At 52.0% G+C, this 16931-nt stretch overlaps 2 protein-coding genes across 4 annotated transcripts in view; one reads left to right on the top strand and one right to left on the bottom strand.

Moving 5' to 3' along the window:
- Nucleotides 1–1370, bottom strand: part of TBC1D13 (TBC1 domain family member 13) — a 30313-nt gene extending 28943 nt beyond the window's left edge. The window contains exon 1 of the mRNA XM_020874820.2: nt 1289–1370. The gene's annotated coding sequence lies outside the window, so the exon portion shown is untranslated. The remainder of the gene's footprint in view (nt 1–1288) is intronic.
- Nucleotides 1371–1441: 71 nt separating this feature from the next.
- ZER1 (zyg-11 related cell cycle regulator) overlaps nt 1442–16931 on the top strand; it is a 29949-nt gene continuing 14459 nt past the window's right edge. For 2 of the 3 annotated variants that reach the window (XM_020874815.2, XM_020874814.2), the window contains exons 1-5: nt 1442–1551; nt 12854–13105; nt 14396–14546; nt 14985–15421; nt 15683–15859. In XM_020874815.2, coding sequence (XP_020730474.2) covers nt 12948–13105; nt 14396–14546; nt 14985–15421; nt 15683–15859 — 923 coding nt within the window. In that variant the 5' untranslated portion in view covers nt 1442–1551; nt 12854–12947. Of the gene's footprint in view, nt 1552–1888; nt 1911–12853; nt 13106–14395; nt 14547–14984; nt 15422–15682; nt 15860–16931 lie in introns of those variants that run through there. The other variant, XM_070453951.1, reaches the window with a different exon arrangement.

The raw sequence follows: 16931 nt of genomic DNA, 5'->3' as shown, positions 1-16931 counted from the left end.
ATACTTACAATGGTCAAAGACTAAAAGATGCTGCGCAGAAGGAAAACATCCACAAAACTAGTTATCAGAATTGTGGGGGGCAACGTGTCAGAAAGGATTCCTCAAGAAAGTAGCATCTAAGCTGAGACAAGAAGGACAAGAGATGTGTGCTGGATATAGATGGGAGCAAGAAAAGTGTTTAGTAGGGAATAAATGGCTCAGACGGTCAAGAATCCACCTGCAATGCAAGAGACCTGGGTTGGATCCCTGGGTTGGGAAAATCCACTGGAGAAGAGAATGGCAATCCACTCCAGTATCCTTTTTTTTTTTTTTCCACTCCAGTATTCTTGACTGGAGAATCCCGTGAACAGAGGAGCCTGGAGGGCTACAGTCCATGAGGACGCAAAGAGTCGGACACGACTGAGCGACTAACACACACAGACACACACACAGACACACACACAGACACACACACGGGATAGAAGATTTATTAAAAGAACACACACACACACACACACACGGGTGAGAAGAGCATTAAAAGAAGCAAAAGTGCTTTAAGCTGTCTGGATTGGAGAAAGGATTGGGGGGGATAGCAAGAAAGGGGAAAGAGTGGAGAGAGAGACGGGGGTGCCGATCATCCTTGTCTATGTTAAGGATTATTAGGCAAGGAAGTGCCGTGATCAGATTTATTGGTTTTGGAAACATTCACTACGGAACTGTGGAGAGCATGAGGGGGAAGGAGCAGGGGATTCCATCAGGAGGCTGTTGCAGAAATCCAGAGGAGAAACGATGGTGGACAGAGACTGTCCCTACTGGAGAAGCAGAGTGGCTGGTTTGAGAGACCCTTAGAGGATTTGACGACTTGGACAAAGAGCTGAGGAAAACGGCAGGAGCCAAAGCCGACTCCCCATTGCCCAGGGTGATCTCCGAGGCGCCCGAAGGGCTTAACTAACTGGAGAAGTAGCACCGCATTCTGGAAGAAGACGGTGAGTGCTTTTGGACGCGTGGGAGTGAGCTACCTGCAGAGAAGCCAGGGAGAGACGTCCAATAGGGCGCTGGACAGAGGGGCAGGCTCTAGAGGCGCCTCGTCGGTGCTGACGAGGAAGGTGGAGTCAGTCCACCCTTAACTATTCCCGGCCTCCGGGGAACCTCAGGTCAGAGCGCCGCCGGAAGCCGGTGTCACCGAGCCGGTCCCCGCACCACCCCCCCGCCATCAGCGCCCCAGCCCCGCGAGCGCCCGTGAGGAGCGCCCGGAGGGCGGACTGGAGCGGGGACCAACCACCGCTCCCCTCCTCTACTACTCACATACCTGGCCGGTGTCCGGGAGAGCAGGCGACGCGGGGCCCCGGAACCTTCGGCAGCCGCCGCCCGCGTTCGCCGTGGGAACCGGTCCGGGGAACCCGTTCGCTGTTGCTAAGGGGCGGTCCCGGAAGTGACGCGCCTGGGGTTTGTTGACAGCGGAGGCGGCGGCGGCTGCAGGCTCCGAGCCGTAGGAGCCGGATCGGGGGTGGGGCCGGGCCCCGGAGTCAGCGCCCGGCGGCCCTCCGCCCCGCCCGCAGCCCTAAGGGCAAGGTAACGGCCACGGGGTCCCCCCTCCCAGCGCCACGGCGCGACCCCCATCCTGCCCGGGGATCCGGTCCCTGGGATTCCCAAGCTCCGCCCCGCCGACCCCCGGTCTTCCCCCAGACCCCGGCCCTAGCGTGGCTAGATCCCCTGCCTCCGCAGGAGCTCTGGATCGGGATTCTCTCAGGGCCGCATCCTCTGCGCCTCTTCGCCGAGGAAAGCACACCCCGTTCGTTCCCGGGGCCAAGGGATGGATCTGCGTCCTACCCATTTCTCCTCCTGCCTCTGGTGCCTCACCATCGCCGCTGCAATCATTTGCATCTGGGCCGGAGGTGTGGGAGAACTCCCTGGTCTACCCCTGCTGCCAGGTCTGAGAAACGTGCCTTTAAAAAACTGAGCACCCTTCGTCCAGAAAGAAAATGACGCTCTGTTCATGGCCCCTACAAAATGGGGGATAGATGCAGGGCTGGAAGAACCAGCCTCTGCCCCTCCTACCTGTTGGATGAGCTTGAGTTCCCCCAAAGCAGTGCTTGAAAACTCAGGGATGACACGATTGGGGTGGTGGGAATCCAACAGGGTGGGAAAGGGATGGTGTAGTATTGTAAGCCTAAGGGCCAAGGGAGCCCGATAGGTGAGTTGAAAGTGAAACTGACTGCTGGCTATAGCTCTGTGGGTGGAACTTGACTTGGCTGCGTTGGGGCCCAAGGTGTCCAATATTGCCAGTCTTTGTGCCAGTAAGCACGGCGTTTGATTTTTAAATCAGAGAGGGAATGTCTGATGCCCCCATGGAAAAAATCCCCCCATATGGTCTTTCTCAGAAACAGTGTTTCTCTTCAGGATTCAAGCTTGTTAGAATGAGTATCGAGGACAGCTTTGAAAAGGGTCATAGGAGGCTGTACTTGAGAGCAGGAGGTGGTTGCCAGTTAGCAAAGAAGTCTCTCTGTTTCAATTAACTCGTTCATTCAGCAAATCAGAAAGTTATGTAAGGTGGAGAAAAATAGAGCAGGAAGGGCCATGGAAAGGGTCGGATACTGGGTTTGCCCTTTTTATAGAGGGTGATCCAGAGAAGGGCTCTAATAAGGTGTCTGCGCAGAGATCTAAGTGGGGGGAGGGAGCAAGTGCAAAGGTCCTGAGGTGGAAAATCTGATGGTTTTATGAAATAGCAGGAGGACAGTAGGGCTGGAGCAGAGTGAAGGAGGGGAAGAGTGATTGATAAGGAAGTCAGAGAAGAGTATGGACGAGACATTAGTGGGGAGGGTGTTGGGCTGTTCATGTGATGTAGGGTCATAAGGTGTCTAATGGGACACCTTTCAAAACTGCACGAATTTGAAGTGTCTGGTGGTCAGAGAAAATACAGATTTGTTCTAGGTGACAAATGGCCATTATGCTCTGCCTGGCGTTGTAAGTACTCTTTCCCATCTTGACAATGACCATTGATAGAATAAATTTTAAAAAGGATGGAAATAGAGCACTGTCGTTAAATCTGGTCATAGCACTTGCTTGCCGGTTATGAGAACTGAATGAAGGACCTTTTCCCACCTCTCTGTCCTCATCTACAGCATAGGATTGTTGGGCTAAATGAGACGTCACGTACTAAAGTGCTTGGTGCACTATTTGGTGCATATTAAGTCCTCAGTAAGTCTTGCAGGTATGCTGATGGCAATGATGATGGTGAGGAAATGTTTGCATGTGTCTGTCTCAAAGCCTTTCTTTTTAGCACCAGTTAATGATGTCACTAGCTCTTGGCTACCTCTCTGAACTCGTAGAATTCTGGAGAACAGTGGGGGAGACAAAGTGGAAACTTGTCACCCCTCAGGGGGAACAGTGGTTGCGTATCATTGTCATAGTACCTGGATCCTGGCTTTTCTGACACCAGTGGGAGGCTATAGGGGCTCTTTTTTTTTTTAAGGGCCCAGCAAATCCCCATTTTGCCATGTAATATAGGCCAAATGATGGTGTTGAAATAGATATGACATGGAGATGGGCCGCGGGGAGCAGTGCATGTTGCCATGTGGTTGGGGTGTGTGTGGCTGATGGAGACTGTTGATCCTAGATGCACCCAGCAGTGGCTGAGGTGTTGCAGCCTGCCTGATAAGGCATGGAACAGTGTGGTTGCTCTGTCTACTCAACCCCCAAGCCCGGAGTATGTCAGCAGGCTTGGGTTCATAAGCTGAGCAGGACAGCTGGGCCAGAGGATTTGAAAATGAAAAGCCATAGCACGCTGACACTGAGAGCCGGGGTGCTGGAGCCAGTTGCTGCGGGTAGAACCTTGGGCCAGTCGTCATCTAGGGAGCTGGGGTCAAGGCCAGCTCTGCCGCTGGTTCACTGTGTGAGCTTGGACACGTCCTAGCCCCTGCCTGGGCCTACATTTTCCTGTGTCTACCCTAGCTCTATGCTGTTGGGAGGATGAAACGAGACACAGGTATTAGGCTTCCTTAGTGGCTCAACTGGTAAAGAATCCACCTGCAATGCGGGAGACCTGGGTTCAATCCCTGGCTTGGGAAGATCCCCTCGAGAAGAGAAAGACTACCCACTCCAGCATTCTGGCCTAAATTCCATGGACTGTATAGTTCATGGGGTCGCAAAGTATCAGACACGACTGAGTGACTTTCACTTACTGCACTCTAATGCCCTCTACACAGGTAAGAACAGCTCTTGTTGTCATTAGCATTACCATGATTCTGTAGGCTTCACTTTGGGCAAAGGACTTCAGTGCCTCAGCTGTTCTTGACCCTTGAAATGCAAGTTCAGAGACCCCTGTTGGAGCATTTACTTTGAGACCAATATCCTGTGACTGGTTCAATCACTGATGCTAATTTTTCCAGCTTCAGAAATGGGCATAAGGAATAATGCTCTCCAAGCATTATTCTTGGGACATCCCTCCATAATTATTGGTTACCACCTTCTTGCCATTATTTCATCACGTCTCTTCAGCAAACCCATAAGTAGGTGCTGTTGGCAACTCATGGGCAGATAAGGACCCTGATGAGTATTGAGGCTGGCAAACATTGCCTGGGGACCTCATGGAGCTAAGGCTCCTTCACCTGCAACCAACCAGTCACATGATTACTGTGTCATGGAGACCCCATGAGTTACGCTGGGTCCTTTCTTCGGAAGCTTCTAGTCCTGTGGTCAAAAAATAATGTATGCCCATAGGATAGTCAGGGATGCCTGATCATCTATGCTCAGTGCCCAGGGACACTCCAGGTTGTAAGGAGGCGAAGGCTCATGCTACAGAAGGGAGAGCTGAGGCTTGAAGAAACGGTTCCTGCCCACAGCATAATGATGGAGAGAGCCAAGCTCCTCCTAGGGCACTTGGGCACATCATGACACATCCTTGAACCATGGTTTCTTCATCTGGAAAACAAAATCATATGTCTTTGTAGGTTATTTGTGGCTTCAATGAACACATGCATGGGAAGCACAAAATTCGGAGTCTCAGAGTAATGAATACATGTATACATACTGATCTGTACACGTGGACCTGTGTACGTATACATAGTCTGTGGCCAGCTCACCACTGAGTCTCAGCTGCCTCGTCTGTAAGTGGTCGATTATAACTCCCGCCTCGCGTGGTTGTTGGGAGAATTAAATGAGTTAGCACGTGCGGAATACTTAGCAGGGTCCTCAGAATACGGTGTTCAGTATGACTGTGATCGTCGTTCAGTTGCAAGCGTGAAACCTACATGTCCCCAAGGCCGCTCTGCCTCTTTGTACACCAGTGAGTGGCGATGCGCCTTCCATTTCCACATCTTCCTAATGTCACCCACCCTGCAGAGTAGTCTCTGCAGGTCAGAGACCAGCTGGGATGCCCTCAGAGCCTCGCCTGCACCCCTGCCCCCAGCACCTGCCCTGACCCCCTCCACAGCAGCCTCCCACCCCCTTTATCTGGCCTGTGATCCTCTCCCTCCTGGAAAGCTTCCAGCCTCTGTAAATAGGATATTTGTTTGGGTTTTCCCTGTAGCTCCTGGGTTAATATTTCACAGGGTGGGCACCACTCAGAGCTTCTGGCTCCCCCAGCCTCTGTCAGCTGGGTGTCAGGACCCTGGCAGGGTCCCATGCGCCCTGCTCTGGATCCCAGATTCCCTTCCCATTGGATGTACAGGAGACTGGATGACTTGGTAAGAAGCATGGGTTTGGTTTAGGTTTGGATTGAGTCCCACTCTTGTTAGTTGTGTGACTTTAGACAAGCCTCAGTGTCTTCATGGGAATACAGAGTAACAATCTCTACCTCAGGGTGTTTTAATGTGGCAGCTCCGGCAGAAGCAAACCTCTATTCTGTTATGTGCCAGGCACAGGCCAGGCCCCGAGGATCCAGGAGGGTGGAAGCGGAGAGGATTCCCCTCCTCCTGGATCGTCGGGGCCCAACCCAGGCTGGGGGAGGAGTCGTTAGACAAATTATCGTACAAGCAATGAATTAGCCACAGCACCGGATCCTTGAGAATGTCGTTTGTTGGTTAAGTTAGAAACTATATGAAATAAAGCCGTAAGGAGCTTAGACAAAGCAACCGATTTGGAGGCGGCTATTACCGTTCGCTCCCCACTGCCCCCCACCCCCCAGGATGTCATAGCTCCTGTCAGATGCAGGCAGGAGATGGCATGGAGGAAGATGCAGGGTTCTTCTTGCTGTGTGCTTGTTCTGTTATAATCAGGGTTCTTTCCATCTCCAGTTGCCAGAATCCCAAGTGGCCAGTGCCCGCCATGAGAATGCAGAGCCTGAGGGGCTAGTCATGGGGTGGGTAGAGATGCCCACCTCTGGCCGGAAGGGGTACAGTTAGGGGGGCCCCCAGGCATCTCAGCCTCTGTGCCGAGATGGATGGCCCATTCTTCCTCCGGCTCATCCCCGGCCCCGGCAGCAGGGCTGGCACTGCCAAAAGCTGGTTGCCAGATCTGTGCCATCTGGCCAGTTATCTTCTGAAGGCAGTTGGTTCATCTTGGCGGCTGACAAACTGGTGTTTCTTCCAGCTGAGGAGCAGGGTTAGGGCCGAGCGGCTACCTGGGTGGCTGGGCTTGTTCTATGGAAAGAGTGAAGGCCCTGCAGCTCTCTTGTCCCAAGTGGGGAGGGTTCTGCTGTGCCCCCTGGGTGCTGGCACTGTCCCGGGCACAGTGGGTGGGGAGCATCCGAGAGCATGCCTTGCCCCCCAGGTCGCCTGCTTGTGCTGAAACCCTACAGCATATGTGCCGTGCCCACGCGGGGCATGCGGCTTTTGTTCCGCCCGGAGTCGTGGAATCGAGGCTGTGGTGCCAGGGCCCCCACCCTCTGCCCTTTCAGTCTGGGAGCATCTTATCCTTCTTCCTGGAACGCCTTTCCCTTCTCTCCCTGCCACCGGAGTGAACTATGACTCATCTTTTGGGTTGCTGCTGAAATGTCACTTCCAAGGACGTCCGCCCTAACTCCCCAGCCCAGGGCAGGTCCCCTGGGACTCGGGCACCCAGAACCCCAGCTACCACCCTCTCCTTCAGAGCATGGGGTCCAGTGGCGTGGGTTTCTGTGCTGCTTTGGTGGGGGTGTCTGTCCCCCTCCAGAACCAATGTGCTCCACGAGGACTAAGACCTGCCTGATTTCGGTCACCCTCAGGCCCACAGTGCTCCATAGACAGTAACCCTGGGCCAAGTACAGGGATGGGACCAGAGGAGACAGCCCGGTTCCTGCCCTCATGCAGCTGGCTGTCTGGCAGGGAGGCTGGATCATTAAACCGGCATCAGTTCAAAATATTAATTGTTGTGGTGGGGCCCGTGGGGGCAGCCAGCTTGAGAACCCTGGCCAGGTCAGGGAAGGCTTCCCAGAGGAAGCAACACTAAGGCCTGAGGGCATGGAGACATCAGCTGGGTAAAGAGTTCAAAGGTTGGGAGATGCTTCCTGGAGGAGGGGCAGGAATGTGTTTTGGGCATTGGGAACGGGGTTGAGGGGAAAAAGTGGATGCCGAAGGTCTGAAGGTGACCCTGTGCCTCTGGCCCATTGCCAATACAACAAAGGAGGCCACTGTGGCTGGAGTAGGGAGTCGGAGACGGTGAGCAGGCTGCTGAGCTGGTTCCGCTTCTGGGGGCCTTGAGTGACTGCTTGAAGAGATGAACTCGGCAGTTTCCAGCAGGACGCGTGGCCCTGCCAGTGGTGTGCACGCTGAGCTCAGCTTCCCGGGCAAGAGGCTGCTGCCCTCTTGAAGATCTGAGAGTGAGCGCAGTCAGGGGAGGGCCGTGCCCAGGGCCGCGCCGCCTGTTTACTGCGCTTTTCCTCGAGGGTGTCACGGCCCCAGTGGAACAGCTGGCACAGTGAGCCTGGTGGCAGGGAGCCAGGGCCCTGGAGCTGGGGGGAACAGATCCTGCACTGGGGACCAGGGCAGGTGAGGCAGGAGAAAGGGATGATAACGGTGATGGTGATGTGAAAGCTTTTAGGGAGCAGTTACAATGTGCTGGGTACCATGCTAAGCCCTTTCTATATTCTTCTGTGTTATCTGCACTCGGTGTTCTCTGTTTCAGAGAAGAAACTGAGGCACAGAGAAGTGAAGACACTTGTCCAAGTTCACCAGCTCTCAGGCAGCGGGGCTGAGACTGGAAGCTGGGTTGGCCTGGCTCCAGAGCTCTTAGAGCACAGTCACCAGTGGCGCCAGAACCTAGAACTGGCCGTTCCAAGGGGCACAGTGTTCTGTGGCCGCCCACTCAGTTTCCCGAGCAGCCTAGAAGCCTCAAATGCGGATGCAGAGGCTCCAAGAAGCCAGGGGTGATGCTGGGGCCTCGACCCCTGCAGAACCCTCCAAGAGATGAGGTTCCCATCCCAGTTTGGACAGAGCAGCCCCTCTCTCTGAGCCGGAGTTTCCTCACCTGTAAGGTGGGGTCATGACCACCCGTTGTTGTGCACTGAGACCTGTCACGCCTGAGATGAGGCATTTTTCCCAACAATCTTGTGAAGTGGGGATTGCTCTCCCCATTTTCCAGATGAGGGAACTGAGGACCAGAGAGGTTAAATAATTTACAAGTGAACTGTGGAACTGAATTGAAACATGGCTCTAAAAAAAAGAAAAGAAACATGGCTCTGTCTAACCACAGAGCCTTCACTTGAAAAAAAGCAAAATCTATTGAAGGACACTATAGACTAGGACAGGCGCCCAGAGCCTGAGCAGACAGTTTGAATTTCCACAAGTGTACATACCTGTCCCAGCCCACCCAGAGACCCCTGCCACTTTCTGATTACTGCCTCCTGCAAAGGTAATCACCACCCTGACTTCTAACACCATAGATTCATTTTGCCTATTCCCCCGCCCCTACTTCTTTTTGATCTATGTTTATTTGGCTGCTCCGAGTCTTAGTTGCGACACACAGAATCTTCCATCTTCCTTGCAGCATGTAGGATTTTTAGTTGCGTCATATGGGATCTAGTTCCTTGGCCAGGGATTAAACCAGGGCCCCCTGCATTGGGATCTCAGAGTCCTAGCCATTGGATCACCAGGGAAGTCCCTTTCTCTCCCATTTCTGATGTAGACTGTCATAGGAAAATGGTTTGGGACTAATTCCCGACTGTCCTTGGGTCTGTAAATGGTTGATTGTTACCTGTCTTATTCACTCCACTTGGAGTTGAAGATTCAGTTTTCATTCTCTCTTTTCCCTGGTGCTCAGAGGTTAAAGCATCTGCCTGCAATGCGGGAGACCCGGGTTTGATTCCTGGGTCAGGAAGATCCCCTGGAAAAGGAAATGGCAACCCACTCCAGTATTCTTGCCTGGAAAATCCCATGGAGGAAGGAGCCTGGTAGGCTACAGTCCACGGGGTCGAAAAGAGTTGGACACGACTGAGCTACTTCAGTTTCACTAGCCACTTGCGGTAGCTGACGATGCATAGTCAGTTGGAATATCACTTACGTGGACCCCCAGTCCCTTTTAAATGTGGACTTCTTTGGTGTCCAGGCCATTTTCTTTTTTGTTGAATTGCAATATACATTTTTAGAAGTGCACATGTCGTAATAGACAGCTCTCTGAATATTGACAAAGTGCACACACCTGTATGCCCAGCACTCAGATAAGGGACTGGAAGCTTCTCAGCACCCAGCCAAACCCCCAAAATAACCACAGTCCTGACTTCTGCTACCACAGATTAGATTTTCCTTCTTTTAAAAAAAAATTTTTTTTTTTCCTTTTGGCCATGTCACATGGCATGCAAGACCTTAGTTCCCCAACCAGGGATGGAACCTGTGCCCCCTGCAGTGGAAGTGTGGAGTCCTAACCACTGGACCACCAGGGATTTAATTCTCAGATTATCTTGTTTTTTAACATAAGGAAGTAAAACATAAGTGGGTTCACTCCGTGTATGAGTATACACTCTTCTGCGTCTGGCTCCTTTCACTCAGCATTATGAGGCTCATCCAGGCTGTTTGAGAGGTGATGCATTCTTATTGCTGTGTAGTGTTGCATTGGTGAGTCAACCGTAATCTTTATTCTCATGTCTGGACATTGAACTTCTGTCCTGTTAGGGATGGTGCTGCTGTGGACATTCTGTCTGTGTCTTTCCATGAACATTCACATGCCTTGCTGGTGGGTGTATGCCTGGCAGTGGGGCTGCTGACCACTGACCGCGTGTGTGTGTTCAGCTTTAATAGCATCTCAGAGTATTCTAGTTACACTCCCAGTTCACGCCAGTTCCCACTCCCACCAGCAGTGTGGGTGGCCTCCTCTTGTTCCATAGCTTCTTTTTTTTTCATAGCTTCACTCAGGCTCGGTGTTGCCTGTTTTGTTGTTTCCAGTGGAGCTGTTCTGATGGCTGCAAAATGGTATCTCATTGTGGTTTTCCTTTTCCTTATGTTTATTGTTTGTTTCCTTATCCTTTATGAAAGGCCTGTTCAGGGCCTTTACCTGTTTTTTTGTTTGTTTGTTTGTTTTGTCTGTTTTTTAATTGGATTCTGTGTCCTGATCTGTATAAGTTTTTATATATTCTGAATACAAGTCTTTTGTTGGATATATTATTGGAAACATCTTCTAGTTTGTGACTTGTCTTTTCTCTGTCTTAATGGTACCTTTGGATGAAAAGAGTCTTAATTTTGAGGCAGTCCAATTTGTCAGTTTCTCTTTATAGATTTTTTTTTTTGGTGACCTATTTAAGAAATGATTGCTACTCTAAAATCATAAAGATATACTCCTATGTTTTTTCTAGAAATCTATTTGTTTTACCTTTCACATGGTCTGTGGTCTATCTCAAATTAATTTTCGTGTATGTATGAATGAAGGTTCTTCACTTCAGTGCATATCAGTTTATTGTCTTTATCTTATGAGTCCTTTTAAGAAAACTTTACCTACCTCAAGATCATGAAGATTCTCAGAGACTTCGCTGTTATTTTTTTTTTATTAAACTTTTTACTTTGTTTTGGACTACAGCAAGTTAACAACATTGTGATAACTTCAGGTGGACAGCAAAGGGACTCAGCCGTACATATGCATGTGTCCATTGTCTCCCAAACTCCCCTTCCATCCAGGCTGCCACATAACATTGAGCAGAGTTCCCTGTGCCATGCAGTAGGCCCTTGTTGATTATCCATCTTAAATATAACAGTGTGTACATGTCCATCCCAAACTCCCTCACTATACCTCATTTTTATTTTATTTATTTTTTTGCCACACTACACAACTTGTGGGATCTTAGTTCCCTGACCAGGGATTGAACCCTGGGCCCTTACAGTGAAGGCATGGAGTACTCACCACTGGACCTCCAGGAAAGTCCCCGCTTTTTTTTTTCTTAATTGAGGTATAGTTAATGTTACAGGTGTATAACATACTTATTCACAATTTTTAAAGGTTACACTTTTTTAGAGTTACTGTGAAATATTGGCTATATTCCCTACGTTGGAACAATATGTCCTTATACACTATTTATTTTACACCTGATAGTTTGTACCTCTTACACGCCTAACCCCATCTCGTCCCTCCCCTTCCCTCTCCCCACTGGTAACCACTAGTTTGTTCTCTATGTGAGTCTGTTTCTCTTTTGTTATATTCACTAGTTCGTTCTATTTTTTAAATTCCGCATGTGAGTGATGTCATATGGCATTTGTGTTTCTCTGTCTGATGAGACCTTGCTTTTTTAATAACAGTTTTATTGAGCTGTGTGATTCCCATGCCATCCAGTTCATCTGTTTAAAGTAAATCATTCAGTGGGTTTTGGGTCTATTCACAGAGTTGTGCAACCGTCACCAGGGTCAATTTTAGAACATTTTTCTTCACCCCAAAAAGAAATCCACAGCCCTTAGCAGTCACTCCCCATTTCCCTGCACCATCCCCCCAGCCTCCCAGTCTCAGGCAACCACTAATCTATCCTGTCTCTGTGGGTTTGCCAGTTTGGCCAAACATTTCATGCAAATGAAATTATACAATAGGTGGCCTTTTGTGATTGGTTTCTTCCACTTAGCATAACATTTTCAAGGTGCAGTGTTGTAGCGTGCACACCACGTTCCCGTTACCTCTGAGTAAGATTCCATGGCATGGTTATACCATGTTTTTGTCTATCCATTCGTCAGTTGATGGGCATTTGAGTTGTTTCCATTTTTGATGCTTTGGGATCATACCACGCTGAACATTAATGTACAGCTTCTCTGTGGTCATGTATCTTCATTTCCCCTGGGAGGAGCCCTCATTGCAAATCGTATCCGGTGAGATGCGGTGATGCCCTGTCTGTTAAATCCTGGCACACACCACATGTCCCCACCGTGACAGCTCTAGACAGGGTAGGTGACACAGCAGCGGACACCCCAGTGTAGCAGTTGGCAAAGGCCTCTGCCAGCCCCACCCAAGCGCTGGGTCCCCAACACAGACATCGGCCCGAAGACTTTGAGAAGTCACAGAGACGCTCCGACAAGACTCCCTGCTCTTTGCACAGGTCAAATCACGTGTAGATGGTAGCACATCAGAGTGGGCCATGGTGGGGTGCAGGGGAGGGAGGAGTCAGGAGTCCTGGGCCCTGACCCTGCTAAGCTGCTGAATTTGGTTTTTTGTTTTTAATTTTTGATTATTTATTTGGCTACATTGGGTCTTCATGGTGGCGCGCAGGCCTCTCTCTTGTTGCGACCTCAAGAGCACAGGCTCAATAGTTTGGCAGATGGGCTCAGTTGCTCCACAGCTTGTGGGATCTTAGTTGCCTGACCAGGGATCGAACCTGTATCCCCTGCATTGGAGGACAAATTTTCAGTCACTGAACCACCAGGGAAGTCCCTAAACTGCTCAATTTGTATGTGCCATCCAGGACCTCAGCTTGACTACTCAGACAGCAGACGGACCTAGGGCAGCTGGGGTCCCGGCCCTTGCCCGTGTCTCACTTAGCTGCTTTCTCCTTCCCCAGGCCACGGCTCTGCCAATGATTCTGTGAGTGTCAGGGCGTCACAGTTGCCCCTGGGGGCCCCTGTCCCAGTGTGGCCCACCTGCCGGCTCCCAGCATGGCGTCTGACACCCCCGAGTCCCTGATGGCCCTCTGCACCGACTTCTGCCTGCGCAACCTGGACGGCACCTTGGGCTACCTGCTGGACAAGGAGACCCTGCGGCTGCATCCAGACATCTTCCTGCCCAGCGAGATCTGTGACCGGCTCGTCAACGAGTGAGCAGGCGCGGGGCTGGGGCAGGGCCCGAGCCTCAGCATGGGTGTGTAGGGAGAGGTTGGGAGCCCTGAGTGTGCCCCCTTGGGGGTGTGCACACACGTGGCTATCCATGGGTGCAGGAGAGCAGCGGCCTGTCTGTGTCCATCAAGTTCTAATTGTACATGTTGGTATGTGTGTGGTGGTATGCACTCGTGAAGGAATGTATGTGCCCACACGTGGGTTTCTGGTGCACAGGTTTGAGTGTGAAACTGCCGGTTTGCATTAAGAGAATGTAGAAACTTCTTATGTAAATGAAGGAGTTGCGTGCTGTCCTGTGTGTGTGTGTGTGTGTGTGTGTGTGCACGTGTATCCATGCATGTGTGTGTACATGTGTCTGTGCACACATGTCTCTGTGTGAACCTGAACATTTATTACATGTTTACGCACCAGTGCCTGACTGCTTGACCCCTCAACAGGGATGAGATCATTCAGAAGCCCTCTCTGTGGCTTCTGCAAGGGACTCCCCACTAGTAGAGACTCCTAGAAGAGTAGTGTCTATGCCTGACTGCTTGGGGTTCAACCCAGGTTACCCAGAGGGAAATGGCTAGCCCAGAAAGTTGCCTGTAAAAGTGGGAATCTGTGTGTGACCCAAGAGCCCAGCTTGTAAAAATGTTCTGAGTATCTGATGTGGATTGGGCACTAGATTAGACACTGCAGACCAAAGTTGTGTCCATTTTACAGATGAAGGCGCTGAGGTCTGGGGAAGTTCACTTACTTGTGTGAAGTTGCCCAGGTAGTGAACATCCAATCCAGGATTTAGATTCTAGAGTTTTTGACTCCACAGCTTTTCCCAACCAGGCCAGGATTCTTGCCTCCACTGGTATCTCAGCAGAACTATTACTGAGTGCTTGCCCTGTACCCAGCTCAGAGCTCCAGACGCCTCGGCTCAGTCTTGCTGTTGGATGGGGTCCTGGGAGGGGCTGATCAAGGAACCAGAAGCTGGCTTAAAAAGAAAACGGGGAGTGTGGACGTGTGTGTTTGTTACAGAAGTGTCTACAGTTTAGAGGGGAAGAGCTTGGGATTTGCCAGTGATAAGAGGCCCTTCATCACCAGTTAGTTTACTTTTGGACTCCTGGGTCCATCCTTAAACTCACCAGTCAGGTGCTCAGGATCCAGCCAGGTACTATGAGGAGGAGGAGATGGAGGTTGCTGCTGGGATGATCAGGGAAGTCTTGGCAGGGGAGGCTTGTGCTGGGCCTTGAAGGGAGGGCGAGGGGCCCTGCCCTGAACCAGGCTTCCTTCCCTCCCAGGTACGTGGAGCTGGTCAACGCCGCCTGCAACTTTGAGCCGCACGAGAGCTTCTTCAGCCTCTTCTCTGACCCCCGTAGCACCCGCCTCACCCGCATCCACCTCCGCGAGGACCTGGTGCAAGACCAGGACCTGGAGGCCATTCGCAAGCAGGTGAGACCCAGTCATACAGGCCCCGGGCATGGCCACAGGAGGCCGCCCCAAGACAGTTAGGCAGGGAGTCGCAGCAGGAATCCCAAGGCCCCGCCAGCGCCCTTCTTATTGTGCAGCGCATGTGTGTGTACTCGCTAAGTCATGTCTGACTCTTTGTGACCCCATGGACTGTAGCCCGCCCGACTTCTCTGTCCATGGGATTCTCCCAGGCAAGAATCCTGGAGCAGGTAGCCATGCCCTCCTCCAGGGGATCTTCCCAATTCAGGGATCAAACCCTCATCTCCTGCAGCTCCTGCTCTGCAGGCAGATTGCCACTAAGCCGCCAGGGAAGCCCCCTATTGAGCAGACCCCTCCCCAATCCCACCTGTGGCCCAGGGCCAGGCCCAGGGCCAGGGTAGGGGTGGGCGGAGGTGATGACGGGGCTGTACCCGCCGCCAGGACCTGGTGGAGCTGTACCTGACCAACTGCGAGAAGCTGTCCGCCAAGAGCCTGCAGACTCTAAGGAGCTTCAGCCACACCCTGGTGTCCCTGAGCCTTTTCGGCTGTGCGAACATCTTCTACGAGGAGGAGAACCCCGGGGGCTGCGAAGACGAGTGCCTTGTCAACCCCACCTGCCAGGTGCTGGTCAAGGATTTCACCTTCGAGGGCTTCAGCCGCCTGCGCTTCCTCAATCTGGGCCGCATGATTGATGGGGTCCCTGTGGAGTCCCTGCTGCGGCCCCTCAACTCGCTGGCCGCCTTGGACCTCTCGGGCATCCAGACGAGCGACGCAGCCTTCCTCACCCAGTGGAAAGACAGTCTGGTGTCCCTCGTGCTCTACAACATGGACCTGTCGGATGACCACATCCGCATCATCGTCCAGCTGCACAAGCTGCGGTGAGCTCTGAGCTTGCGGGGTTGGGGCACGGAGGTGGGGGTCGGCAGTCCCAGAAGTTCCCTGACCTGCCAGCCAGGTAGCACGTGGGGCTAGAAGAGACAGTCCCATGCTTTACAACCCCTGTTCTGGCTGGATCGGGGCTGTTCAGGGCGCCTGGGTCAGCTGTAGCAGGGGCCTCTGACTGAAGCAGCAGGAGTCTACAAGGCAGGCCCAGTCTGTGTCCAGATCCTGACACATGACCCCCTTGCCCCAACCTCCAGACACCTGGACATCTCCCGAGACCGCCTCTCCAGCTATTACAAGTTCAAGCTGACTCGCAAGGTGCTGAGCCTCTTTGTGCAGAAGCTGGGGAACCTGATGTCCTTGGACATCTCCGGCCACATGATTCTGGAGAACTGCAGCATCTCCAAGATGGATGAGGAAGCGGGACAGACCAGGTGGGGCCCCACCTGCCCTGTTTTCGAGCGGGTGTCATCCAACAAGCGTTGACCAGGCGCCCCTGGGCCAACCGCTGTGCTAATGAGGAAGAAACAAATCAGGCCCTCTCGTGTGGGTGTGAGCTAGTGGGACAGGCAGGTCATCACTGGGGCTGTGGTAGGGGCAACACGGGGCTCCGGAGTGGCCCTGAGGATCAGAAGGAAGGAGGAGGAGGCACGGCATCCAGGCTGTGCCGAAAGCTCACTCTTGGGTTTGCCGGAAGAAGATGTTTACCACGGCGCTCTGGCAGAGGGAACAGCATGTGCAAAGGCTGGAGTTATGAGCACGGGGAGTGACTGGGAGGTTATAACACTCAGACAGTCTGAGCCGTGTGGTGGTGTTCATGGGAGACCAGCATACCCACCATTCATTAGGTGTTACTGCTAACAGGCTGGACCCTGGGTTGGTCGGGTGAGAGAGCTGATTCAGACCTCCCTCTAGCTATCTTTGGTCTTTTTTTTTTTTTAATATTTATTTATTTATCTGGCTGTGTTGGGTCTGGGCATGTGCTACATCTAGGCATGGGGGATCTTAGTTCCCCAACCAGGGATCGAACCCATCTGCCCTGCACTGCAAGGCAGATTCTTAACCACTAGATCACTAGGGAAGTCCCTGGTGTTTTTTTTTAATTGGAGTATAATTGCTTTACACTGTTGGGTTAGTTTCTGCTATACAACAAAGTGAATCAGCTATATGTATACATATGTCCGCTCCCTGTTACTGTCATTGGTCTTAACCCTCCCCCCAACCTGAACTGGAGTGGAGTCTGGTTGATGGGCATGTCCATTCATGGCTGTTGAGGGAACCTAAAGGTGATACGCCCTCCCTGGAACAGCAGGCAGGATTGGCTGCAACAGTTATCTCCCATCCCACATGTTCTCTACAATGTGACCTTGTCACCCTCCCATCAAGAGGTGGGGTCTATGTCTGTCCCCTGCCTTTTTTTTTTTTTGACCATACCATGAGACACGTAGGATCTTAGTTCCCCGACCAGGGATCAAACCCGTGCCCCCTGCAGTGGAAGCACAGAAT

This window comes from Odocoileus virginianus, chromosome 2 (assembly GCF_023699985.2).
Source record: "Odocoileus virginianus isolate 20LAN1187 ecotype Illinois chromosome 2, Ovbor_1.2, whole genome shotgun sequence".
NCBI lineage: Eukaryota > Metazoa > Chordata > Mammalia > Artiodactyla > Cervidae > Odocoileus > Odocoileus virginianus.
Note: the sequence above shows the minus strand (reverse complement) of the source record. Positions and strands in the feature narration are given on the sequence as shown.